The sequence below is a fragment of the Bubalus bubalis genome, chromosome 23 (assembly GCF_019923935.1).
Source record: "Bubalus bubalis isolate 160015118507 breed Murrah chromosome 23, NDDB_SH_1, whole genome shotgun sequence".
Classification (NCBI taxonomy): domain Eukaryota; kingdom Metazoa; phylum Chordata; class Mammalia; order Artiodactyla; family Bovidae; genus Bubalus; species Bubalus bubalis.
Genome location: NC_059179.1, coordinates 44351199 through 44376197, shown reverse-complemented (window position 1 = coordinate 44376197; position 24999 = coordinate 44351199). Strand labels below are relative to the sequence as shown.

Below are 24999 nucleotides of genomic sequence, written 5' to 3'. Positions count from 1 at the left end.
CCTGGACGGGCATTGGCATTCCCCAGTGATCTTGGCCAGGCCCATGCCACGGATCAAAGGAATCCCAGGGAATTCCACATGGTGCCAGGCTCTGCCGGTCTGGATTTGCCTCACAGGGTCTGAGAATGTGCCCAGATTATTTCAAAAGTTGCTACGATTCAGCCTGGTTCCAGAAACGTGTGAAGCTTTTGGTGTAGTCAAGACACGCTGCTAGGTGTTACAAAGAAAACAAACAAAATGACCGTTTCAACGGATCAACCCCCTCAACTCCAGCTCCTTGGGGACCCTCGCCTGGCTGCAAGATGGAGCCTGGCATCAGCGCCCTTGGTCTGGTGTGACTCTTGTCTTTCTAGCCCCTTGCCCCACTGCTGCTGCCCTTCTCCACATACCCTGTGTGCCCGCCACCCGTGGGCTGACGGCCCCCGCCCCCAGCACACGCAGGCCAGGCTGCCGGGCTTTGCTCCTGCTTCCCTCTTCCTAGTTGCCTCCTCCCTTCCTCTTGAAGTCTTACCTATTTTCTTTCTGATCAAAAAGGTGTTAATATGCTTACTGCACTGGATGAAATACACAAACAGCGTGTGCGTGTGTAAGGCTGTACACTCAAGGCGTGCCTTCTCCCACTCCAGGACCACGTGGTTATGGGGCCACACTGCACTCCTCCCCTTGCTGTTTTCATTTACAGTGAATCTTGGAGAGAGTGTCACGTCGGCACCACCAGAATCACCTCATTAAAACTGCTGTGCGGGTGACGTGGCGTTACTCGTTTACACGGTGGCCCTGTGATTTCTCTTACCGGTTGCCTGCGGGTTGCCGTCTGGGTTGTCCCCACTCCCGGCCTCTTCCAGCAGTGCTGTGCGTCACTGGCCCCTGTGCAGAGGTGTCTGTTTAGGACTCAGCCCCGGGTCCCCCTCTTCCTCCTGTCTGCCTCTGGTAGCTGTGGTTCCTGTGTTCCCAGCACTGTCTTTCCACGACTCCTGAGGACAGGGTTTGGTGCAGGACCTCTTTCCTCCTTCCAGCGCCTGCCGTGCTTACTGACTGCCCTGCTGCTGCTGCTAAGTCGCTTCAGTCGTGTCTGACTCTGTGTGATCCTATAGACGGCAGCCCCCTGGGCTCCCCTGTCCCTGGGAGTCTCCAGGCAAGAACACTGGAGTGGGTTGCCATTGCCTTCTCCAATGCATGAAAGTGAAAAGTGAAAGTGAAGTCTCTCAGTTGTGTCCGACTCCTAGCGACCCCACGGACTGCAGGCTCCTCCGTCCATGGGACTTCCCAGGCAAAAGAGTACTGGAGTGGGTTGCCATTGCCTTCTCCGACTGCTCTAGTTTCCAGGAATACATGGTCCTCTGGTATTCACCGATCTTGCTGCCCCTGGGTGCTCCGGCCTTCTGTAGGGGCTCTGCTGGGAGCAGAGACACGAGAGCCGAGACGCCTGCGCCACCACCTCTGTCCGGCTTTGTGCTTGGTACACAGCGGCGGCATCAGATGGGGTAGCTTGTTTCCATGGTGATAAGACTTCCACAGCATCTTTCTTACTGTTTTCACCACAGGGATCGACCATAATATTGCCAGTCCCCTCTAGATGGAACATTAGCTTTGAAAAGTTTTAGCTTTAAAATTCTGCCTTTTAAAAAAATTTTTGAGAGGACAGATGGTTGGGTGTCCATTGCTGAGAAGAGATCAGGACTCACGGGCTCCCCCATGCAACTAGTGGCTGTGGCTACTGTTTATTGAGCAGTTCTTCAAATGAGCTAGGGCTTCTCACCATGCAAACGGCTTGAATTCACATTTTCTCATAATGCAGCCGTCTTCTGAGGCAAGCTCTGGTGGTGGTCTTTTATGGCGAGAGGAAATCAAGGCTCAGAAAGGAAGTAACTTGGTAAAGGGCACTCAGCACATTTCAAGAGGTGGGATTCTGGCTCAGGTGTGCTTGGCTCAGGACTTGAGTTTATAACCAGTGAACCCTCCTGCCTTGCTAGGAGGAAGGGCCTGGGGAGGGCGGGTCACCCTGGGCCTGGGGTGATGGTTGGCGGCCCCAGAGCTGAATTGACGTTGCACCCAGAGAGAAGTCGGCCGCCATCAGGCCCGGTCTCCGATTCTGAGCTGCACAAAGGGTGCCTTTGAAGGGGGAGTCCAGGGCACCCCTCCGGGCGCTCTCCTGCACACATGCCCCCCGCTTTCCTCTGCTCCCAAGCCAAGTGTCCCGGGGGCTGGCGGGCATTCCTGGCTTGGCTTCCAGGCCAGACTTGGACGAGTGATCTGAAATTCTTTGCTGGGCCAGATGATACTTGGTCAGAACGTGTGTCACTTCTAGATGGATGTGGCTTTGAAACAGGTCTCCTGGTGTGACCTGGGGACCCCGCTGGGCCTCCCTCCCGAACAGTCAACCCTTTGAAAATGTATTGATTTCCCCCCTCCCCTTCCCTGCTTTTGCACTTTGGATGAACCTTGTTTTCGAAGAACAGTAGAAGGTAATTTTCCCATGCTTGCCAGCTGGCCTGTAATTGAGCAATTTCAATAACACCCACTGTAAAGTCTAATCGAAGTAAACAGGAAAATATGATTTATGATCTGGACAGCAAGTAAATACCAGGGTGCAATTAATTTTTACACAGAGCAGCAGATTCTAAAACATTTTCCTGCACTGACCAGTTTGTTTTTAATTACAGATTAGGAGCTGCTTTTTATGTATTTATTTTTTATTTTTTTACTTTTTGATGGTGATCTTCGGGTTCTGTGGATCTCTGTGACTTTCTCTGAGGGTGTAACCTTCAGAGGGGTGGGACAGAGATAGGATCAGAGGAATTAATTTGTAAGGAGCGATTCTCCCAACATGGGCTGCAGGCTGCACCTTTTGGGTGTTTGCTTGGTGGGAGATGACACTGGGTTGGGGAGATATTCCGGGCTGTGGAGAATGATGATGAGAGAGGGTCCCGAACTGCTGGGAGCTCAGAGGCGTGTGTGCAGGCCTTCCCCCGACCCCCATCCAGGGCTGTGGCGTGTTTTGGCTCATTCTGAGGAAGGAGACGGGTATGGAGGCACCTCTGCTGTCCACGTGTCACGCTGGAAATGTGATGCTTCCAAGGACAGGAAGCACGTGCCCTTGTAGTTCTTCCAGTAGCTTCTGTCCAGACCTGGGTGGAAAACAGGAGTCACTGCTGGTTGCCCAAGGGCCAGTGGCATGGGCTTCGACTGTGGGCTGGGTGAGTGCCCAACATCAGCCGACCTTGGGCTGTCTGTAGGGTCAGCTCTACCTAGGAGGTCGCAGGGCTTGAGCACACTTTGGGGGTGCAGCCCTGTGACCAGCCAGACCCCGAGATCTGTCTTAAAAAGGTGCCACGGCTGAGCTGAGAGTTACTGCTGTGCCCACCAGGGTGTTGGCTTTAGGGACGCTCCAGGGCCAGCATGGGGACTCCCAGGAAGGTGATTCTGGCCTTCGTGTCCCTCCACCCCCCCAGAAAGCATCTCAGCTCAGTGGTGAGGCAGTTCCATTCCCCAGCAGGGTCCCCACCTGGAGAGGAGGGGCTGTGTTTCTCGGGCCTCCCGCCTTCTGCCGTCCTGAGTCCCTCTGCCTTTCTTTTGTCTTTCCAGAGAGCTGACGTCACTCCGCTGTTTCCTGGAGGAGCCCCACCCTGATGGGGAGCAGCCTCTGCTGACGTCATCGCCCGGGAGACGCCCCATGAGGTCGCGTCTGCCCCCCCCGTCTGCCCACCTGAAGATGGCTCGTGCCCACCCTGGGCTGGTGCCCAGTGCCTGAGGCCCTTACCATGGTGATGATCCTGAGTCAAAGCCTCGACAAGCAGGGAGCCGACCCCGTGGCCTGCAGGACCTTCAACCCTGAGCCGGTAAGGGCCTGGTGGCCTCATTTGGAGGCCCGATGTCCTGGTGGGGCTCTGGACTGAGCAGACAGGCTTAGCAGACCGAGTCCAGAGGGCCCATGAGCAGAGCTCTGGGAGATATGGCCGCAGGGGCGACGGGCTGTCACCCAGAGCCTGGCTTTGTCCTCGCCAGCAGGAAGTAGCTGGCTCAGGTGGAGTCCTCTGGAGAGCAATGAGGGGAGGCCACCCCCTCACCCCCTGGTGAATAGTACCAAGGGGGTCTCTGCTGCCCCTGCCAGGCCGAGACCCATATGCCTCCTGGTCTCCACCCAGCAAGGTAGGTGGTTTCCAGAAGGTGGGGGGTGGTACCAGGATAAGGCCCGGCCTCCAAATGACGGTCGGAATAAGAGCTGCCATCTCAGAGATGTCAGGAGCGGGAGCCGGTGTAAAGGAGGGTGTGGTTGGGGGCCCGGGTGGTGGGCCCAGTGCTAGCGGCCCTGCACAAGGTTCTTCTCTGACCAAGAGAGCTGGTGAGCTGGAGCAGAGAGGCAGGGGGCCCGGCCTTCTTAGACTAGGAACAGAACGGCCTCCCGGTCCTCCTTGCAGCCCTCCTTCCTCAGAAGTGGGTGGGCTGCCCCGTGCTGAGGAAGCAGGAAGCAGTCCCACTCGGGCATGAACACTCTTGCAGTGGTGGGCTTTGCAGGTGGTCCGTCCCCAGGACTCTCTGCCGCTTCTGTGGGCAGGGCTTGGGGGCACCCCTCCTGGCACCTTCACAACCCCCTGTGAGACCCTGCGTTAGCACCTCTCGTGAGCTTCCTCCCCCGGTACCTCCCCAGTACCCACGCCGAGAGCGGGCAGGTGGGTCTCAGGTCATTGCAGGAGCTTGTGAAAGTCACCAAGACCCGCGTCCACCCCGCAGGGCTTCCCTGGGCACTGTGGGCTAGAGGAGCTCCACAGGAGGAGCCGGTGTCTGTCCGTCACCCCTTCCTTTTCCAGTTTGCTTTGAACGTGTCTCTCCATAGACTTGCTCCCATCATTCCCGCCGCTTCCCCTCTGGTCCCGCCTGTGTCCTCTCTTGCCCGGACTCTCATGGGAACTGGCCCCTGCTTCTGGCTCCTGCAGCCTCTTCTCCAGCAGCAGCAGCTGCAGGAGATGCAGGTCAGAGCGGCCCTCCTCCGCTCAGAGCCTTCTACCAGCTATCCCCCGCTCAGGCCGAGCAACACGCCAGTCCCTCACTTGGATGGATGGGGGCTGGCGTACCCTGGCCCTCGTAACCACTGGTTGCTCTCCACCACTTTACCCCCCTCAGTCTGCACACGCCTCGCTGGCCTACGTGCCTTGGGGCCTGTGCGCTTCCTCTGTGGCCTGGAACACCCGCCCTGAGCAGGGTTCCCTCCCTTCTTCCCTCCTTTTCTCGGGCCACTACCCACCCTCCCTTCCCACGTGCCGTCTGTCCCCTTTCCCTGGCCTTTTCTCTTCCCGGGCACCACCAGCCTTCCTCATGTTTTGATTAGAGATAACCTCATTTGTTCCCTGAGTTGACTTCTGCCCCAGAATCCGAGCTTCGCCAGGCAGGAACTTTTGTCTCTTTGGCTCCTTGCTGACCACCCCAGTGCCTGACCCTGGGCATGGTCCATGGTAGGTGCTCAGGGGACCTTGGCGGAGGGAGGGGATGTGGGTTCATGGAGCCAGGTTCTCAACTTGGCTTCGTTGAGTCTCTTCTCTGGTACTCAGCTTCCTAGCTAAGAGGTGCAGGTATGAGTTGATCTGTTTTCTGCTCTGGGTGCGTGTTTTCCTGGTGAAGTGAAAGCACCTCATGTGGAGTAGCTCTAACCAAGATGAGACGGCTCTCAGGGTGCAGGCCTCAAGGTCCCAGGGGACCCCCCCCCATTCTCTCCTCCCTTCCCTCCCCCCACCAGTCTGGTTCCAGCTGTGCTGTTGCTTCAATAGCCGCTAAATTTGGTTCCATCTGGAGGTGGGCCGGCCTGAGCTTGGCTGTGGAGCTGGTTCCGGGGCCCATGGGCCTGTGGTCAGCTGGGCTGCTCTTCCAAGAGACAGGACCTGAGCCCCTGCCAAGGAGGAGGGCGGCCTCCCAGCCCCGGCCGGGGAAGGAAAGAAAACTTCTCAGAAAAAGAAAAAGGAGCGACAGGCCAAGGGGAGCAAACGGCCACTGAAGGGGGCCCGGCAGTCGCTTTTGGAGAGGGGCCTCCCTGCGCCAGCCTGTGGGTGCGTCACGGCCTGGCCGGTTTCTGCCCTCACAGTGGGGTGGAGGCACAGTGAAGGCGAGGGGGCCAGGGCCTGCGGGGGGCCCGCCGAGGTGCCCTGCCTCCACCTCCCCGACTAACGGGAAACAGGGGGCCCAGGGGCAGGGGGGCACAGACGAGCAGGACGCAGGCTTCAGGTGCCCCGTCCACCACCAGGGCCTTCACACCACCACCCACCCCCCCGGCCTGTCTCCTGAGCTGCCACCGGCCTGGACTTCCTTGGGAAGAAGCATGGGCCATAAACAACCAAAGAACCCCCCTACCCCAGATAAGACCAGCCAAGTAACGACAGCCCCAGAACGTGAGATCAGCTGATTAGAATCCGCTCTGCACGGCCAGCCAGGGTGAGAGGAAGATGGGGGGAGTTTAGCTTCGACTTCCTAAACGAGTCGCATCATCCTCGGGTGAATACCATCAAGATAACGACAGGAAAAAGGGAAAAGCTGTCCTGTTTTGTTTTCTAATCAGACTAAGAAGATACCAGAAGTTGGGGTTTCAGATTAAAAAAAAAGGAATGGTGAATCACCCCCAGGCGGCTTCAGAATTAGGGAAGCGAGAGGCCCTGCAGTGAGGTCAGAGCCTAAAAAAAAGCTGCAGGTGAACGTGCCCTGGGCCTTGGAGACAGTGGTAGAGGAGAGGCTTGGGCACCGCACCCCCGCAACCAGGCCCCGACCTGCTTGCTTAGAGGGTCCCTGACGCGGTTTCCTGGTTCTCCTTTTTTCTATAAACTAAAACACTGGTGGCAACGTGACCGCCCTACTCCCCAGGGAGGCGAGAAGACAGCAAAGGGACTGACAGCCCTGGTCTCGCCTCCCCCACCGCTGTGGGTGGGGGCGGTGCGATGACTCGGTTCCCCTTTCCCCCACTCTGCCCGGTCGCCTTCCTTTCCCCCGTGAGCGGCCCTTCCTCCGAGTGTGCTAACATTAGCTGCTGCCGCTGGAAGGCCGCCCAGACATCTGACCTCGGGGCCAACCTTCCCCGAGCTCCTTCCCGCCCGCCCACGCTCCTGCCGAGGGCCCGTGGTCCCTCCTCCCCAGGCAAGCCTCCCGGCCCCCCTCTCTGGAGGCTGGAGACCGGAGGGAGCTTGGGGTGCCCTGCTCCGTGGAGGACGGGGCCGGGGAGCGGTGGGGTTGGGGGGGTGGACAGGAGCCGGAGGAGGGGCTCCAGGCCACCTCACTTTCCTCAGCCTGAAGGTATTCCCAGCCACAACAGACACTCCATGTTTTTGGAGCAGGTCCTTGCTTCCATGCTTGTCAGATGAGGACGCTGAGGGCCTTGCCCAGCAGGAGAGTTCAAGGGCCATGTCAGCTGCCCCAGGCACCCAGGCTCTAGTCCTGCTCACCTGGAGTCAGCATTAGGCCTGACGGGGCCCCAGCCAGGATCCCAAGCTGGAATCCCAAAGTGCGCGGAGCCTGAGGCCGTCCCAGTCTGCACCCCTATCGTCCTGGGCAGCAGAGACCACCCCCACCCCCATGGCTGTCCTGCAGCCTGGGAATCCGGGGCACCCACCCTGCGTCCATCAGCCTCCACCCTGGGGCGCTTCTCCCTTCTCAGCTTCTCTTCTTGGCCTGCCTCAGCCTCCCACTTTCCGCCACCCAGGGTTTCACCCTGTTCCCTTCCGGAGGCCGGAGTACCACCCTTGTTACCCCACCAGCGTGTGAGCGTGGGCCCGTCCGCATTGCCCCAAGGTGGCATGAGCAGAAGGAAGAGTGACGTTATCGCCCTAGTCTGCAGAAGGAAGCCACGAAGACGCATGGTGATGGCCAGAGAGGAGCTCGGCCATTTTCTGTCTGAGCTGGCTCCTCATTAAATGATGACCTGAATTGAGTCTTATTTAAGTCAGGGTTTCTCAGTCAGACAGACGGCCCCTGGAAACTCCGTTTGGTCTCCAACTTCTGTCTTTCCTATGGAAGATGTAGTTCCAAGCTTTCTCTGCTGATGCAAGGAGTCTCCCAGACACCAGGCTGTGCCCTGGTCGGGGCGGAGGGGCTCAGGAACAAAGGCTTCGGAGTAGCAGGAACAGCTCCAGGAGCAGAGCTCGTCATCCTGGGGACACAGCGAGGGCCCCGGGCGCACACTCGTGTGCGAACCCCGAGTGTCTTGTGAAACCTCAGATGGTGAGAGCTTCCTCCCCCCCCCTCACCCCCGGGGGGCCAGTCTGGCCTCACCACATTGTTGTCCACAGAGCAATGGGCTCATCAGCCTTCACACAGCGGGTGCAGAGGGCTTCGAGGGTTCAGGGAGGCTGGCTGCAGAACAGCACAAAGCAGTGGGGATAGACTGGCCCTGGACAACCTGGAGTCTGGGGGGAACCTCGGTGCTGGGCCCAGGGAGCGTGGCCAGCGGTCGGTGTGTGCACGGGGCCCTGGGAAGCGGTGGGTTATGCGATGTCCTGGCCTGCCCGCTGCCAGCCCAACCTTGTGGACAGGGCTCAGAAAGTGAGTTGGGGGCCCTGATCTTTTTTCTTTCTTTCTTTACCCCAACAGGAGGCAGAAGCCCCAGGGGGAAGTAGTTAGCTCATGACTCTTTCAGCCCTTTTCTGACCTTAAAGTTGGCCAGTGTCCTGTTAGTCAACATTTCTCTACTGCTACTTTGATGGGATTTGTCTCCACACACAAACCAGTTTGAAATGAGCATCACACGAGGATGAAGGAAAAGAAAGAGGGAAAAGCTGCATTTTTAGGTGGAACGGGAGGGCAGGGAAACGCCATTGCCCTCTACATATTTTGGCTGGTTTCCTTGTATCTTTTTAGTGAAGCAGGTTTCACTGACAAAGTATGCTTCCTCATGGTACTGGAAGCCTCTGCCCAAACACTACTTTGAGCGGTTGCGTGATATCCCTTCAAGTGGCCGAGCCTACTTCCCCCGTTATCCTTCTGGAAGACCCCCATGAAATCAGCCAGGGTTCCTTGGACATAAGCAGCTGGGGCCACCTCCCGCTGATACACACAGCAGAAGAGAACCCATTGGCGCGATCAAGAGAGACTTGGGAGAACTGGTGACTGAAGTTCCCGGAAAGGGCAGGGACAGGCCCACTGGGAGGATGGTGGAGGCGTGCGGGGGCTCCCCACCCGGTGGACCGGCCCAGCACCCCTTCGATCCAGGGGGCAGAGCCCTGGAGCAGGCATGTCCGGTCAGCCAGGCCCACCCTGTGTAGTGCAGGGGGCTGGGGTCGGGGTGACATCCCACCAGGACACTGCCCAGTGGGGAGGGGAGGAGCCCCAGTGCAAAATTGGGGTGCTGTTAGCAAAAGAAGGGCGCACACCGCCTGCCGTGCCGTTTAACACTCAGCACAGTGGGGGTTGTGCCAGGATGGGACACGGAGAAGGTGTCCCTTCTTGTCAGCTCTCCGTGTGCACGATGGCTGATCCCCCTGCACCCTGGGCACAGAGTCAGAGGCTGTGTGTGTGGGGGGGTTGCCCCCGACTTTATCTAGCTGATGCTGTCCTCCTCCCCTGCTGAGTTGCGACTTGGCAGGAGGCTAGTGATTTGGGAGGGCAGCGGGTTGCATCCAGGGAGAGTCCGTTTCCATCGGGCCTGTGTTCGCCAGGCACGTGGCAGCAAGGGCGGGCTTCGCGGGCCGCAGTGGCGGGGTGGCAGAGAAGCCCCGGGGCGCCCGCTCCGGGCCCGGGATGCTGTGGACTGGACCACGGCCTCAGGGAGGCTCGATCTCAGGGGCGAATGGAGTCTGAGCCCAGAAACAAAGCAAACATGTGCACGGGGTGGCGGGGGGGCAGCTTTCAGCAAGGTCCCGTGGAGAAGAGCGCCGGTGGGCAGGGCGCGTCTCAGCCGGGGAAGGCCACCAGGGAGGCCACATGACAGGAACCAGCTGCAGAGCCAAAGGCCCGGGAGGCAGCGAGCCGGACCGTCCCCAAGCGGCATGAGTGAGGCCAGGGTGGACGCAGGCTTGGCTCACGGGTTCCGGTGGGCGGCAGGGACGGGGGCACAGCCGGGTTTCATTCAGGTTGCTGTGAGTGGGGCGGCCATGGGGGCTGGGCCCCCGGGTCTGCATGGAGGACAGACGGTGCAGGTCGCGCCCAGGACCAGGTCAGGGGCTTACCTGGTCCCTTGGTGGACAACAGCGGTGCTCCAGCCGGGCGGCGTGGGGAGCCAGAGGAAGTCATACCACTAGTGTGCCCCCCAACCTGGCGAGCAGGTCCTCGCCGGGTGAGTGAGTGAGTGACTGAATGAATGAGTTTCGAGGGCCAGGTGTGCCCTGCGTGCTAACCTGTGGCTCCTCTCTGCGGGCCCAGACCCCACCCTCTCTGGTGCCCGCTTGTGGGCCACATTCCCGGGGGAGGGGACCCAGGTGACCCCTCTGCCTGAAACACGCCTGCTGAGCGAGAGGTCAGTCAGTGGGCAGCGCACCCCTGATGATCCGCGCGCAGCATGCCTGCCTCCGCGTCCGTAAACCCGGGCCCCTGGTGGCCCCTGCGTGTGCCAGGGTGGTGACACACGGCTCCTGCCTCTTCGCGCCCTCCAGCTCTCCCTGGCCCACCCTGCTTTGGGTTTCTGTGGGCCTCCAGCCTGCGTTAGGGCCCCCATCCCTGCCCTTCACAGGGATGCGCTGAGATGGGGTGGGGCTGTGGTTCCCAGTGGGTGTTGGCTCCGTGGTATAAAGGCTCCTGCAGCGTTGGGGACCATCCCCCTCGGCCGGCCAGGCCCGTGGCCTCAGCCAGGCCAGCTTCTGTCTCCCCCGAACCTTCCCTGGGCGCAGGGCCTGCCTGGATTCCACAGGCCGCACTGCCCGGAGGCAGGGCTCTGAATGTCTGTCACACCCGCTTTCCATGCAGTGACTCTGGGGTGAGCTGGGCGGGAGGCAGAGGCAGCCCATCTTTAACTTTTTCCAGGTATTTCCTCGGAGGGCTGTCGATTGGGTGGACCCTGGGAGGGAGACCTATCCTAAAAACATAAGGATTGTCTTCAATCCAAGGTGGGGGACTGGAGGAGGACAGCCCAGCCTCCCTTTGCACCCCCAACCCCCAACCCCATAAGTTCCTTCAGGACCATCTCTGTTTCCCCCAGGAAGCCCGCCCTGACCTTCAGCTCCCAGCACCCGTGGCCTGGCCCAGCTGCCTCCAGTCCTGCTCTCTGTCTGGACTGATTGTGTGACCTCTAGAAAAATGTGAGCTTCCTTGGGGCCGAGGCCACGTCCTTCACCTCTGTGTTCTAGGCTGGTCAGGACAGACCCTTAATAACCTGATCAGCGAACACACCGCTGGCCAAGGGCAAAGGTCCCCAGCTCGGGCAAACTGAGGACAGGGGTGGGGAGCCCCTGCCAGACGCCAGCTCCCCTCTTATCTGGGGGGGCCAGGTGTTTCTCGGCGGCCACACCCTCCCCTTCCAGACGTGAAAAGAGCCAGGGCCTGCGTCCCCCCCACCCCCGCCCCCCGCTCCTGGGACCAACAGCCAGGCGCGCATCCCTGTCCCTTGGGGCTCAGCTCAGCAGTGAGAGCCCCCTGTGAGCGCTGACCCTTCCGGAGCCGAGCGCTTCCTTCACCGCCGCGCGCTCCACCCCAGCACAAGCCTGCACGCGACTAGTCGCTGGTACATGTTTGTGGAGCAAGTGCATGAATGAATGAGTGAAGGAAGGGGTGAGTGAGGCCCTTCTTCCTGGGGCCCCGACGGGCATGGATGGTCTCCTCCTCATTGGAGGTCAGAACCGGCCTCTTGACCTGGGTCTCGGCTAGCGCACGAAGCCCCAGAATGTTCCAGGCTTAGGTTACCGTGGCGCTGTGGAGCGAGTGCCTGGATGCGGGGTTCTTCTGCGCGCCCCCCTACCCTGGCCTTTCACCCCGTGACCACAGTGAGGCAAGGTACGGGGTGAGAGGGGAGATGTGCAGTGTTTACAGGGGTCAAGGAAACCCTTGTAGAAATGTGGCACCAGGGAGTTCAGAGGCCATCGCCGTGTGTTGAGACCAGACGCAACCTGAGTTTCTGTTTCAGTTCTCGAGGGTGTCTTGGCGGGCGGGGGGGCCCCTCCTGGCTGCAAAACAGCTTCCGAGCCAGGGCCACCCTCTCGAGCTTCTTCACAGAGAAGGGGGAGCTGCTCTCCTTGCGTCCAGGAGGGAGGGCTGGGGGGTGGCAGGTGGGCCTCTACCCTTTGCTGGAGGCTCGTCCTGTCCCCGGGGACAGGAAGCGGTCGTCTGCCCTCCTCCCAGCCCCAGGCTGCAGGGAGGCTGCTCTCCAGCCCCTCCTGCGCCCTGACTCCGCATCACTCACGTGGACGAGTCCCCTAGTGTCAGGAGTCACGGGGCTCCCTTGTGTGTTTTTAAAGCCCGTTAACTTGATGGACTCCATAGCTCACCCAAGGCTCCGGACAAGAGCCCAGACCTAATTATGGGCAGATGTCTCTTTTAGTACTTGGTTTTTTTTTCCCCTCCTTTCCCTGATCTGACGTTTCCCACCCCCCACCCCCGCCACCCTCCATGCCTCCCCCTCCCCCCTTAACTGTGACTTGAGCGAGGGAGTCAGTGCAGGGTCATGTGCAGACGTGCTTCTTATGACTTGAAGAGTGATAGCTTTTCTGGTTGTTTGCAGCACACGCCAAAGAAGATGAGTCAAGGACCGACACTTTTCTCTTGTGGAATCATGGGTGAGTAACCAGGTGGCTGTGGACAGTCCTCCTCGAGCGCCTTCCCCCAGGGCCCGAGTCCTCCAGGGGGAGACGCTAGAAGCCCTTTCTGGACGCAGGCACAAGGAGCGGCCGCGGGGACTCTCTTCTGTGTTGTTGGAACTGTCTCGGTCTCGGTGCTGGAGCAGGGCAGGGGCTACGGGGGCTGAGTGAGGGGCTGGGCGCTGGTGCATGGTTTACAGACGTTATTTCCAGCAGTGACACCATGAGTTTGTGTCTGATCATTAAAGTGACCACGTTCATTTCTTTTTTTTTTTTAATTCAGAAAAATGCACCATTCGTGTAAAGTACAAAATAACAATCTCACGCAGCCCCAGGACCCAGTTATAACTACTGTTAATATTTTGGTGTAGTTTCTGTCCTTTGCAGGTTTTACATAGCCAAGTCCATGATGAACGTATGGTTATACAAAATTATTTATTAAAACTTTTGTTTTTGCTTTTTTTTTCTGCATACTAATAATGACCCATCATTTCCCTGAAGCATAAAAATTGCCCATCCCATGCGTGATAATGAGTCTATAATATTGTCTTCTAAGGAGGTAACTTGTTTCTCGGTTGTTGGGTAGGGCTGTTCTGTTGCTCTCACAATTGACGGTGACTCTGTCTGAATCTCGCTCTGCCTTTCGGATTATTCCTTAGGGTGGTTCCCAGGAGTGGAGTAGAGAGGCCGGGGGGCAGGCACATTTTCATTTTTAAGGCTCTTGCTTTGTGTTTCTGTTACGCTTTCCAGAAAGGTTGCCCTGGTGCCCTGTTCACATGCAAGTGCTAATTACCGTTGTCCATGAGGGGCCGAAAGGATGACTGCATTGACTGCTGATTCCTCTCTGCTCCCGGTGATCGGGCTGCTTCTCCTTGCGCCCTCTCCCGTGGACTCCTGCCCGCTTCCAGGACACGGCTCCTGATGAGTTTCTATAAGCCGGGCTTCCGTGGCGGGTCCCCTCTTTGGGGTTTTAGGTTTGCCTCCCCAGGACTGCGTTCAGTGCCCGTGGCCTTTTGTCTTGGCCCTTTTCCCTCTGGGCACAGCGTTTTCTTCTGCAGGCTCAGTTCCCATAGGTGGAAGGTGGGGGTGGTCCTGGGGAGTCCTCATCACGTGTCACAATGAGTGTGGTGCCGTGCCGGGCACCTGAGGTGCAGGGTCCCCCTGGACTCCACAGCTGCTCCAGGCGGCAGGCAGGGGCGCTCCACTCACATCTGGGGTGGCACTCAAGGCCCCTCAGTGGGCAGAGCTGGACCCCATGGCAGGGGAACGACTGTTTGCTTCTCACTCTCAAGCCGCAGCTGTGTGGGAGAGCCCTGGGTGGCCTCCTTGGTGCTTGCCCCCCGGGGAAATGGAGCCGGGGAGCTCACCTGGCCTTGGTTTACCCGTGTGACACACTTCTGAGGCCTGTCCCCACCAGAGGCTTGGCTGCACACCTTGGTTGTGGTTAACGGCTCTCAGCAAACCCTCCGCGCCCCATCCACGTGGCCCAGAAGCCCGCCTCCTCACCCTCTTCCTGGGCCAGACCCACAGTCGGGCTGCAGCTGGGCCGTCTTCCTCTGGTGTGTCTGGGAAGGGGAGTGAGCGGGGCTCCTGGGCATACCCACCCCTCTGCCCAGCTGCCCCGCCCCAGGTAGCTCAGAATTGGGCCAGACTGGTGACCCGGATGGTGGAACCCTTGGTCTTTATTTCAAGACCTTAACCGTCAGGCTTCCTCGGCCTTTGCTGCGAGCGCATCGCAATAAGTTAGAGCTCTCGAGGGTTCGTGATGGTGGTGCTGGCCCTCACACAGTCACTGCAAACTGTTTACCTTTTCCAAGCCTTAGTTTCCTCATCTGTGAAATGGGTGTTGGGACAGCACCTGCCTTGCTACAAGGTCTCCGAGACTCTTGGAAGGAGCTTGGCGCAGCGTGAGCACCGTACGTGACAAGTGGAGAAGAAGGCTGAGCTTAGATTGAGAATCCTGCTCCTGTGAGAGGCCTCCATGCCCCCAGGGACCACCTTGGTTTCCTTGGTGGGCATTGGATGGGAGGTGGTGCAGGTGCGAGTCACCCTTGTGGGGAAGGTGCTCAGGCCCGGGGAGCAAGGCAGAGGCGAGCAGGGGAGGTCTCTTCCCAGAGTCCCAGAAGAGTCCATCTGAGCCCGCCGAACCCAGCAGTCTGCCTTCTGCTGGGGGGGCCCGGGGCTACAGGATGACTGGGCTGCTGCCCCTCGGGGCTCTGGTGCACAGGGCGGCCCCTCAGGAAGGGCTCCCTGGCCCGTGGGCTCTTCGCCTCCACAAGATCTGTGCCCTCCTGCTCTGTCGGCTGGTGCCAGGGCCCTTCCAGGCAGTGAAGGACCATGGGGTCCGTGCTGTTACCCCCACTGCCACTTCCGTGACTTCTCTCTCTCTGTCTCCCATCTCTTCATCTTTCTGTTGTCCTAAGCCCTTCCTTGATTTGGGAGATCCTGACCCACCTGACAACACGTGCTACCAGGGCTTTTAGAAAAGTCGGCCCCAGTTCGGTTCAGTGTGCCTTGTTCTGGTCGGTGTTTATTGAGTCCCTGCTCCGTGCCAGAGAGTCAGTCCCTGCCCTCGAGGGGGCTTCTGTCTAGTGGAGGAGCAAGGCCAGGGAGCGTGGACTTCCCCTGGACCTGTGTGAAGGGGGCCCTCAGCGCTGTCCTCCTGGGCCTCCCTCTGCAGCCTGCACCTCGTGGGGTCCATGGGATTTAAGGAGACAGCAGCACCCGCGAGGCGCCGGCTCACACCCCACCTCCGTCCCTTCCCCGCACTTGCTGAGGTGGGTGTCAGGGGTCCGAGGCCGTCCCCAGGCTGTGTGCTTGTGGAGGCTCCGGCCTGGGACTCAGTGTGCGGCCGCGCTGTGACGCGCACGAGCAGCAGCCGCGGACTTTCTCTCTCCGTGCCTGGTTTTCCGTAGCAAAGAAGAGGACCGCCGGGGTGGGGGTGGGGGGTGCGCGGCCCTCAGCAAAGATGAAACCTCACGGCATTGTAATCACCAAACCCCCTGCCTGTCTCCTGAGACAGAGGACTCCGGTTCTGGCCCTGATTAGTGGAATTCTCCCATGAGAGCTGGGGACAGCGTGGACCTGGGACTCGGTATTTCCCTCTCAAGCCCCCTTGCAGGGGTCCTCGCTGAACACTGGGATGAGCTGGAGGGTTTCGTGAGTGTTCATAAGAAAACCCAGGCAAATGTGTTTGTTGGGAAGGGCCGGTTGGCTTCTTCTGGAGAAGCCGCCTTTGCTGGGAGCTCAGCCTCCCCTGCACCCAGGGAGATAAAATGCGTTACTAATATCATCAGTGTTCGCAACAATGTTTTGGCTTTTAAATACTTCGTGCTCAGTTATCCTGAGCTGGACTGCAGGGCCCTCCCGCAGGTCGAGTCCCCTCCCTTCAAGTTTGGAAGCTTGATACAAAGAAGTAGTTTTGTCCTTTTCCAGCGTGGGGGTGGGGAGACAAAGTCAGCGTGACTGTGGACAGGAGAAGCGGGGTGGAGGGGAGCCAGGCCAGGGCTGCCCTGCCCTGCCAGGGCTGAGTGCCCAGCCAGCCTGGGCACCACAGGTCTCCTTCTATAGCAGAGGCGATGCCATGCCTCTGGGTTTCTCTCCTCACCTCCCAGACCATCCTCAGCACGCCTCCTGGGCTGAACCGGAACTGCCTCTGCAAACAGCTTCTCTGGGGAGAGCCGTGTCTGCCCAGGGAATTGTGTTCCTGACTCAGGAAACCCTGGTCAGGTGGCAGCTTCAGGGGTGTGGCCTGCCCACCGGGTCAGCTGGCCTGACAGGTGAGCCAGCCCTGTTTGTAGCCGTGATTGCTTATGGGTGCACACGGGGGGCTGGCTGCGCCCGAGAGGACCTCCTCGAGCCAGGCTTGGGTGGGGCAGTCGCCAGGGAGTCCTTGGCCCATGGCTCCCTCCCCGTGGCTCCTCCACCATTGGGTCTGGGAGGTGGTTCTTCACGCTGACCCAGGGTCACGTGTGGATGGGTCAGATCTCTTTCGGTGAAACCGGACAAGCAGGTGAGAGGTGCCTCCATTCACCACCCTGGGCTCGGCTCCTTGCACCCCCTTGAACGAGTTCAGTGTTGCAAGGACACTGGACTCTGCCCACTTCTCTCTCCTCAGCCGTCGGGTGAGCAGGAGACCGGGAAATCAAACAACATGAGCAAGCACGTGCAACCCCGGTTACTTCTGAAAGGCCACTAGGAGAAGGCGTGTAAATACAAGTCCATGGACGGGGAACAAAACAATTCAGATGCTTAAAAAAGGAAAAAAAAAAAAAAATTGGGTGGAAACCCATAATTACTTTAGGAGTTATGGTAATAAATTATTTATTAATGTAAATTATCTCACAGGCAAAGAACATAGAGGAGACTTGAGCAGAAGGATCATACATTATGTATAAAAAGGAATTGTAAAAATATTACGGCAGCCCTCCTTGTGCCACTGTGGTTCAGGTTTGTCAGCATTTTAATTATAAGCCCTTACTTTCCATGTTTAATTACTCGCTGTTAAAGTCTGCTCTGTACACAGAAGGCTTGCTCCCGGGGGCACCCCCGTATTAGTTTCTACAGGGTACTCCAGTCGGCTGTGCTGAGCCGTGCAGGAGGAAGAGACTGCGCTTTGAGGTCGGGTAGCTTTTGGTCTTTTCACCCTCCCACCGTTTGTTGCTGAAAGTGGGCTGTGATTGCAGCAAGCGGGGAAAAAGCCAGCATTCGGAGGTTGAGCGTTTCGGGTTTCCAAGAGCAAACGAACACAACTGAAATGAAATGAGCCGCAGTAATAATGAAGCCAGAATTTCTGGTCTCTGCCGCTTTTTCAGTCTCTCCGAGATAGCCGCACTACACATCATCCTTGGACCCAGGGCCTCCTATAAGAACTGATTATTAGCCAAAATAGGCTAGTACAAAAATCCATAAAGAGTGCCTAGGATTGATTTTTAAAAACGTAGCTTATAAGGACTACTCTTATTGACTAGTCATTGGTGTGGCTTGCCCATCTCTAAAACGGCATAAGGTCTGTCCATGCAGAGTGCTTTCAGTCTTTCCTTTCACTACTTAGGTTTCAGATGTTTCTGGTATAAGGTACAGGATGGGACGTAGGGACAAAGTGTAGCTGGCACATGATGGCCATTGATGGTTGCAAAGGGAGCCTCCTGGGCCGCCTTCTCACCCAGGCTGGCCTGACATGGTGGGATGGGCGAGGGAGCCCCAGAGGTGCCAGAGGGCGGGGAACGGCAGCTGCCAGACTGGCCGTGGGCACCCCCCACCCCCACCCACGTGGTTCCTCTCCAGGCCGCTTCCAAGTGGAGAGACGGTCATTAGGAGGTAGCCTGGCCCCGCTGCGGGAGCACGGCCTTGGGACTACAGACCGCTGTTGGCGAGCGGCATGTCCCTAGGCGAGACGCGAGGCCATCCTGTCCTGGAGTTGGTCTCCCCAGCCGTCACGTGGGGGAGCGCTCTGCTGCCCTGCGGGATGAGAGCTGTGCTTGGGGTATGCACTGAGGCTTTCCCTCAACTTCAGTAAGGATCCCACTGAGGTGGGGGGGGGGTAGCTAATTGACAATTAATGCAGCTATATTGACAGTTTCCTGAAAAGCTCTTGCAGTGGCCAGTTTCCTGCTCTGTGTCACGGTGCCCAGCTTTGCTGTGCAGGTGGGTTTGGAGTTGAGTCCCTGGCTCCTGCTCATGGCCCATGCCCTGTGCAAACACGCAGCCAGGGTGGGAATCCGAAGGCGATGGATGGAACAGACCGCTCTGTCGCTTTGGAGTTTTCGTGGCCCTCGTCTTTTTCTGTTTGTTTCATCTTTGGCCCACGCTGTGCAGCATGTGTGGGATCTCGGTTCCCCGAGCAGGAATGGAGCTCTATGACCCCTGCAGGGGAAGCACAAGAGTCTCAACCACTGGGGCACCCAGGGGACGTCCTGCCATGTGAATACCAGCTTTTTCCTACAGATTTCTGGGGGTTGGGGTGCAGCAGGAGGTCCGTTCAAGGCAGGAAGGGCTGTCACAGGGCCCCAGCCCATGCTTCCGCCTACAGATGGGAGACCAGCCCATGCTCCCAGTGCCCAGTCTGGAGGGATTTACACCTCTTCACTGTCTGGGGATCCCCACTGGGCCTCTTTCTGTAAGAGAAAGAGCCCCCCCCACAAGCAGTGGCCGCTGCCACGGGCCACCCTCACCTGGCTGGTGACGGCAGGACCCCAGGAACCCCCTGTACCCACCAGCCTGTCAGACGTCTCCCCAGTGCCCTTCCAGCCAGCCTTCCCTGGGCGGGGCCAGGGGAGCATTGTCTCCAGCCATCCTGGCCCCTCATCCTCCGGCCCTGGGCAGCTGAGGTGCTTGGCATCCTGTGTTGTCCCTGAACCTAAGATGCACAGACATTCTCTGATTTATTGCAGGTGAAGGTGGACATCGCCAGAGGCTGAGGCTTGGGCAGGCAAAGCCCAGGAGCCTTTTCCTCCTGGCCCAGCCCTGTGTTGAGCCTCCATCCTGGTGACTCAGGGAAAGAGGTGCTCCCGTGGGCCAGGGGCTCCGGAGTCCATTTAAAAGCACATGGTGCCGTGTGGGCTTGCTCATGCCACTGTCCCGTGTCTGCGTTTCCACCTGTGCTCTTTTCGTAAGACCGATGTAATAAAGCGGGCTCCAGAAAGACATGGAGTTCCCACTGAAAGGGCTGGTGAGCTGCTCCCCTGCCCGAGATCAGGCAGAGAGTCCTTGCAGCCCGGAGGCCAAGTTAACACAGCCCCAGCCCCCAGGCCAGGGGAAGGGAGGCTGGTGTCAGCACAAGCAGACAGGTGTGAAATCCGAGAATGAGTCAGCCGGCCCCAATCCGACTGAGGCCGGCTCGCTCGGCCCGAGCGGCTGCAAGAGCCTTCCGTGTCTTGGGTCTGTGCTTCAGGTGTCTAACCTCTTCTAGAAACCACATTCTGTTGTGGTTATGTCACCATAGAGCGGCCTCCAAACACGGCATGAAGATATCCAAGGCTGTCTTGTGAACACAATATGAAGGCTTGTAGTCCACTAAGATTCTAGGCGCCCTGGGAATTTCCCTCCAAGTTTAAGGGCAGAAATGGAAACAAGAACATTTGAGGTCACATGCTATTTGTGTTTCTCTGGGTGTTTTCTTTCTCTGAGCTTGGGGATCCGTGCACCCAGCAGCCTCTGCCCTCCTCAGTCAAGGGATCTCCAGACCAAAGCCTGTGAGTGTGTGTGCACGATGCTAGGAGCGGGGAGAATCTGAGTTCCTGTCCCCCAGGTGCGGCCATCGGCTTCTTCCGTGCTTCCCAGAAACTTCAGGCTCGGTTGTGGAGCCTCAGCTTGGGAAGGTCCCTTGGAGGTCATCTGGTCAAGTCCGTCTGTGAGAGAGGGAGACAGCTTGTGTGATTTCTGTGTTTGCGTGGTTGGCCCCCACCCTCTGTAGAAAAAGCCCCGGGCGTGTGTATCCTGCACACACACCCACACACCCACTCCCGTGTATAAACCTCAAACTTGTGAAGATTGGCCCAGCAGGGAGATGGAGAAACCTGAGCTGTCCCTGAGGGTTGCAAGTCATGGGGCCATGGAGAACTTCAGCAGCCGGGGCCACTGTCCTTGGTCCGTACCGTCTCCGCTGGGGGCTTGGTGCTCGGACCTTCCCTGAGAAGCCGCAGGCCGCGGTGCATCTTGGGGGGTGGGGGCCTCCCGTTAGTCCCGTCACGTGAACGGTCAGCCTCTCAGGCCTTTCCCACTGGCTCTCCATCCAGAACACGCTGTGCAACTTGGGGTCCCCACCCCCGTCCTGTGCAAAGGGGACCTCAACATACTCTAAAGGCAAAGTCATCCTTCTCCATAATTCTGCTGTCTGTTGTTGCCCCAAACAAAGCCAGCGTTCAGTGATGTTCTGAATGCAGGCTTGTAGAGACCGACATGGTCCACCCTGCAGAAGCTTCCTGGTGTGGCTGGATGGTCTGACTGGGCCTCCATGGAGATGTTTGAAAGACACCCAGGTCCCTGTGCAGCCTGCAGTCTCGAACAGTGGTTCTCAACCACTTCACGTGAAAATAACCCGAGGAGTTTATTAAAAGGCAGGTTCCTGCTCTGAGAGATTCTGTGTATCACGGCAGGGACTGGGCCTAGGAATCTGCATATTAACACCCCCAGCAGACACCCCTCTGGTGCTCCCGAAAGCGCTCTTTGAGAACACCCAAGTCCCTGTTCCAGACACGCTGCACGTGGGAGGGCGGGGCTCACGCACCCGAGTCACCTCCAGTGTCGTCGTCACGGCCACCCTGCTGTCTCGCGAGCCTGTCCCGCGGCCTGCGAGGCGGCGGTTCCGTTCTCAGGGTAGCTGTGTGCAGAGGTTACAGTCGGTCTCCTTCTATAGATGGAGAAGCCGAGACTCAGAGAGGTGAAGTCACTTGCAGAGCTGGGGCTCGAACCCAGGTCCACAGCCTTCCCACCACGCCAAGTCCTGCAGTTCAGCAGACTCCTCGTGGCCACAGTCATCCTCGCTGTTGAAAGGGTTACGGTTGTTTGTGCAGAGACGGTGTTGAATGGAGGGGCGGGGGCGTCCGGTGTCCTCCCCTTGGAGCCTTACTGAGGCCTTCTGTACAACGGGACAGCGTGCCCAGCGCTCAGGGCGGTTTGCCATTAAAAATTAGCTTCTATTCCTGTTTCTTTTGTTTGGTGACCTGACCCAGCAAATCGCCTTCTGTTCCCTGAGCAAAGGGGGAAAACACACGGGCTAAACATAGCCTCGATTGTTTTTACTTTTCTTTATGTTGTACTTCTTGAAGTGATAAAGATAGAAACAATTAAAATATTATCTGCTTCGCAGACAGAACAAGTAGCCACCTGGCTGGTGTTGACACACAGTAGCAAGAGCTCAAATCAGGCAGGGCTTTGTGTTTTCAAAGTGACATGGCCACTGCTGGGCCAGCCACTGTCCCAGTCAGTTCCATACACAACCATCCCTGGCCCCAGTGGGGTGGGGAATTCATGGTACAGCCCAGGTCGGACCTGCTTGGCCAAGGGACGGCTGGTTACCTGTGCCAAGGGCAAGGGATAAGCGAGACCACGTGAACACCCACGGTGTGCTGTGTAGCATTTATCTGCTCTGTATCACCCTTCCCGCCCTCCACCCTGCACCGGCTGAGGTCTGCTGTGTGCCAAGCCCTGTGCTGGGCACGGGAACGTCAGGCCGGGACCGCCCTCTGGAACTTGTAGCTCAGCAGACGAAACAGACACATAAACAGATAACAAAGGTTCAGTTACTGCGAGACACGTGACTGAAAGTCTAGGCAAGGTGCTGCGGGTGCCCATAGGCTTGTGTGGGAATGGGTGGACCTGCAGAGGAGGCGATGTTCGAATTGGCTCTTCGATGGGGAGTGAGAGGCTGGCGGGAGGATACAGACAGGAGAATAACATCCTGGGTCTCTTCCCCCTTGGAGGAGGAGCTGCAGATCCATGGTGGTCACATTGCACCCTCATTTAACCAGTGGACTGAGTTGAGAACTGTTTCTGTGAATCCTCCCTGCAAGAGACGTTTTATGTGTTAAGGTCCTGTAGAGGCTTCCTCTTTAAAACAGGAGTAGTTCCTGTAGAGGGGGTAGGAACGCGTTCGAGTTAGCCACCCAACCCCAGTTCCCACTGGCGATTTGAGAGTTAACCTCAAAACAAATCATATGGGGGACTTCCCTGGTTGTCCAGTGGTTAAGAATCCGCCTTCCAGTGCAGGGGACATGGGTTCGATCCCTGGTCGGGGAACTAAGGTCCCACGTGCCACGGGGCAGCTGAGCCCCATGTGCCATGATTGCTGAGCCCACACACTGCAGTGAAGACCCAGCACAGCCAAAAATAAATAACAAAACAGCAACAACCACAAAAATCGTGTGCACACCCCTCTGTACATAGACGCTAGTCGCGCTCATTCCTGCCATTGCTCTATTAAGCTGTAGTTTTATGGGCTCTTCAGGGCTGTGGATGTGAAACCAGAAGGAGTGGGCCTCGAGGGCTGTTTCAGGGGTTTTCAAGGAATGCCTTGGTCTCCCTGATTCCTGTCTGACTTGTGCCGTGAATGGAGGTTTGGCGCCTGCAGTGTGGGCCTCCTGGGGAGACCATGCGCAGACGGAGCCTGGACGCCAGGCTGGAGTGTTTGCCGCGGGAAGCTGCTGCAGGAGACGGACCGTGAACATGTGGGGGCCTCAGAAAGTTCTCTGGAGAGAGAGAGAGAGGAGATGGGACTGGACTAGGGAGCCCCAAGGGGTCCAGTCAGGAAGCAGCGAGATCGCAGGTGGTCACTGCAGAGCAAAGGGCCCTGCTGAGCGAGAGAGACAGAATGTCAGTGCCTAACTGGCTCCTCTGCCATCCCCTTTTCTCATGGTTTCCCAGAGATGGGAAAGTTCCAGGACAGTGAGGTAAAAAAGGAGCAGAAAGGGGTATCTTCTGAGGACAGAATCCCTCTCCTTGACTTCCCGGGTCTCCCAGGGCCTGCGAGAGAGACTGTCTCTCGCGGGCTCCCGGCTCCTCAAGTCGGGGCCATGGTGGCGCCATCTTGGAGCCTTCACCACCCTTGGTCGGCTCCTCGGTTCCTTGCTTAGCCGGCCACTGGCCCACCGGGCACCTCAGGGCCTTGTCCTGAAAGAGAAGTCTGTGGCAAGTATTGTTCAGCGAGGACTTCCTGAAAGACTGAAGGAGCGAACCCAGAGGAGGATGGGGGTCCTAGGCCCCGGCCCTCCACATATTTGTACTTACCGAAACGTAGAAACTCCAAGAAACGAAAAGGAGAAAAAATCAACTAGCTCTCTGCCAATTGACTGTGAACATGTTGGCTTGTTCCTTTTTATCTTCCCATATAACGTATGTGTTTTACTAAAGAGGAGTCACGCTATCTCTATGGTTTTATGTCCTCTTTCTTTATGTCTTGTATTACATCATTAACATTTCCCCACATCATTAATATTCTTTGAAACCGCCTTTTTCATGTTCCATGTTGTTCCTTGATGCTTTATTTAACCACCCCTCTCCCCCATAGGACCTTTTTAGTTGTGTTTATCATTTTCCTATCACTCGTGTCATCTTGTGGAGAAGGAATGGCACCCACTCCAGCACTCTTGCCTGGAAAACCCCGTGGATGGAGGAGCCTGGTGGGCTGCAGTCCATGGGGTCGCTAGGAGTCGGGCACGACTGAGCGACTTCACTTTCACTTTTCACTTTCATGCATTGGAGGAGGACATGGCAACCCACTCCAGTGTTCTTGCCTGGAGAATCCCAGGGACGGGGGAGCCTGGTGGGCTGCCGTCTATGCGGTTGCACAGAGTTGGACACGACTGAAGCGACTTAGCAGCAGCAGCATGTCATTTTGAAGAACATCATCATACATAAATCTCCACTTTTTTTTGAAGGATAAGTTTTCTTCTTCTCAATCAGAGATGGTCGTGACTCAGTCAATGTTATTTTTTTTTTTTTTAATTTTACTGTTAGTTTACTGAACTTTCAACTGCTGATAAATGTCAAATTGAACTTCTTTTAAAAGAATGGTGACTACTTGAGGAATAGTGTATAATGAAGACCTGTTTTGAACAATGCATGCATACTAAGTCGCTTCCGTTGTGTCCAACTCTTTGTGACCCTGTGGACTACAGCCCTCCAGGCTCCTTTGTCCAGGGAATTCTCCAGGCAAGAATACTGGAGTGAGTTACCATTTCCTGCTCCAGGGGATCTTTCTGACCCAGGGATCGAACCTACTTCTCTTTATGTCTCCTGCATGGGCATGCGGGTTCCTTACCACTAGCACCACCTGGGAAGCCCATTTGGAACAAATGATTGCTATTTGCAAAAAGGTAAATTTTGGTAATGCTGTCAGATTGGCTTAAAGAAACACGTATCGAGACTGGCCATGCGCCAGGGCCCAGGCAGATTTCAGAGGTCAGATGACTTGGACAGTTAGCATCAGTCCTGCTTTGTTCCCGGCTGGCCTGATGAGGCAGGTCTCTCTCCTGCATCTCCAGCTTCTAAGGACCATGGCCCCCCCGACACATGGGAACAGCCTCTGGACAACTTATGCATGTCCCCTGTCCCAGGTCCCAGCCCCTCAGGTTCCAAGTCCCATGGCTGCGTCAGGGGCCCTCAAGGAAAGAGCACATGTTGAACCCCTTTGGCTTTTCCTCTGGCCCGTGACGCTCCCCCAACAAGAAGCTGCTGGTCATGACATTCACCATGGGCTCAGTGCCTGCCTCGGGTGTGTCTCTTGGGCCCTTTGAGGAGTGGCCCCTGGTAGAGGAGACGGTCCTCCAGTCCTTGCTGCACTCCTGTAGGTGATGTCACAGGTTTCTGA

General features: G+C 57.6%; 1 protein-coding gene across 2 annotated transcripts in view; it reads left to right on the top strand.

Annotated features, from left to right (window-relative positions):
* Nucleotides 1–24999, top strand: part of FAM53B (family with sequence similarity 53 member B) — a 113418-nt gene that overhangs the window by 30427 nt on the left and 57992 nt on the right. For both annotated transcript variants that reach the window (XM_025274434.3, XR_006547852.2), the window contains exons 2-3: nt 3586–3839; nt 12617–12671. In XM_025274434.3, coding sequence (XP_025130219.3) covers nt 3762–3839; nt 12617–12671 — 133 coding nt within the window. In that variant the 5' untranslated portion in view covers nt 3586–3761. The remainder of the gene's footprint in view (nt 1–3585; nt 3840–12616; nt 12672–24999) is intronic.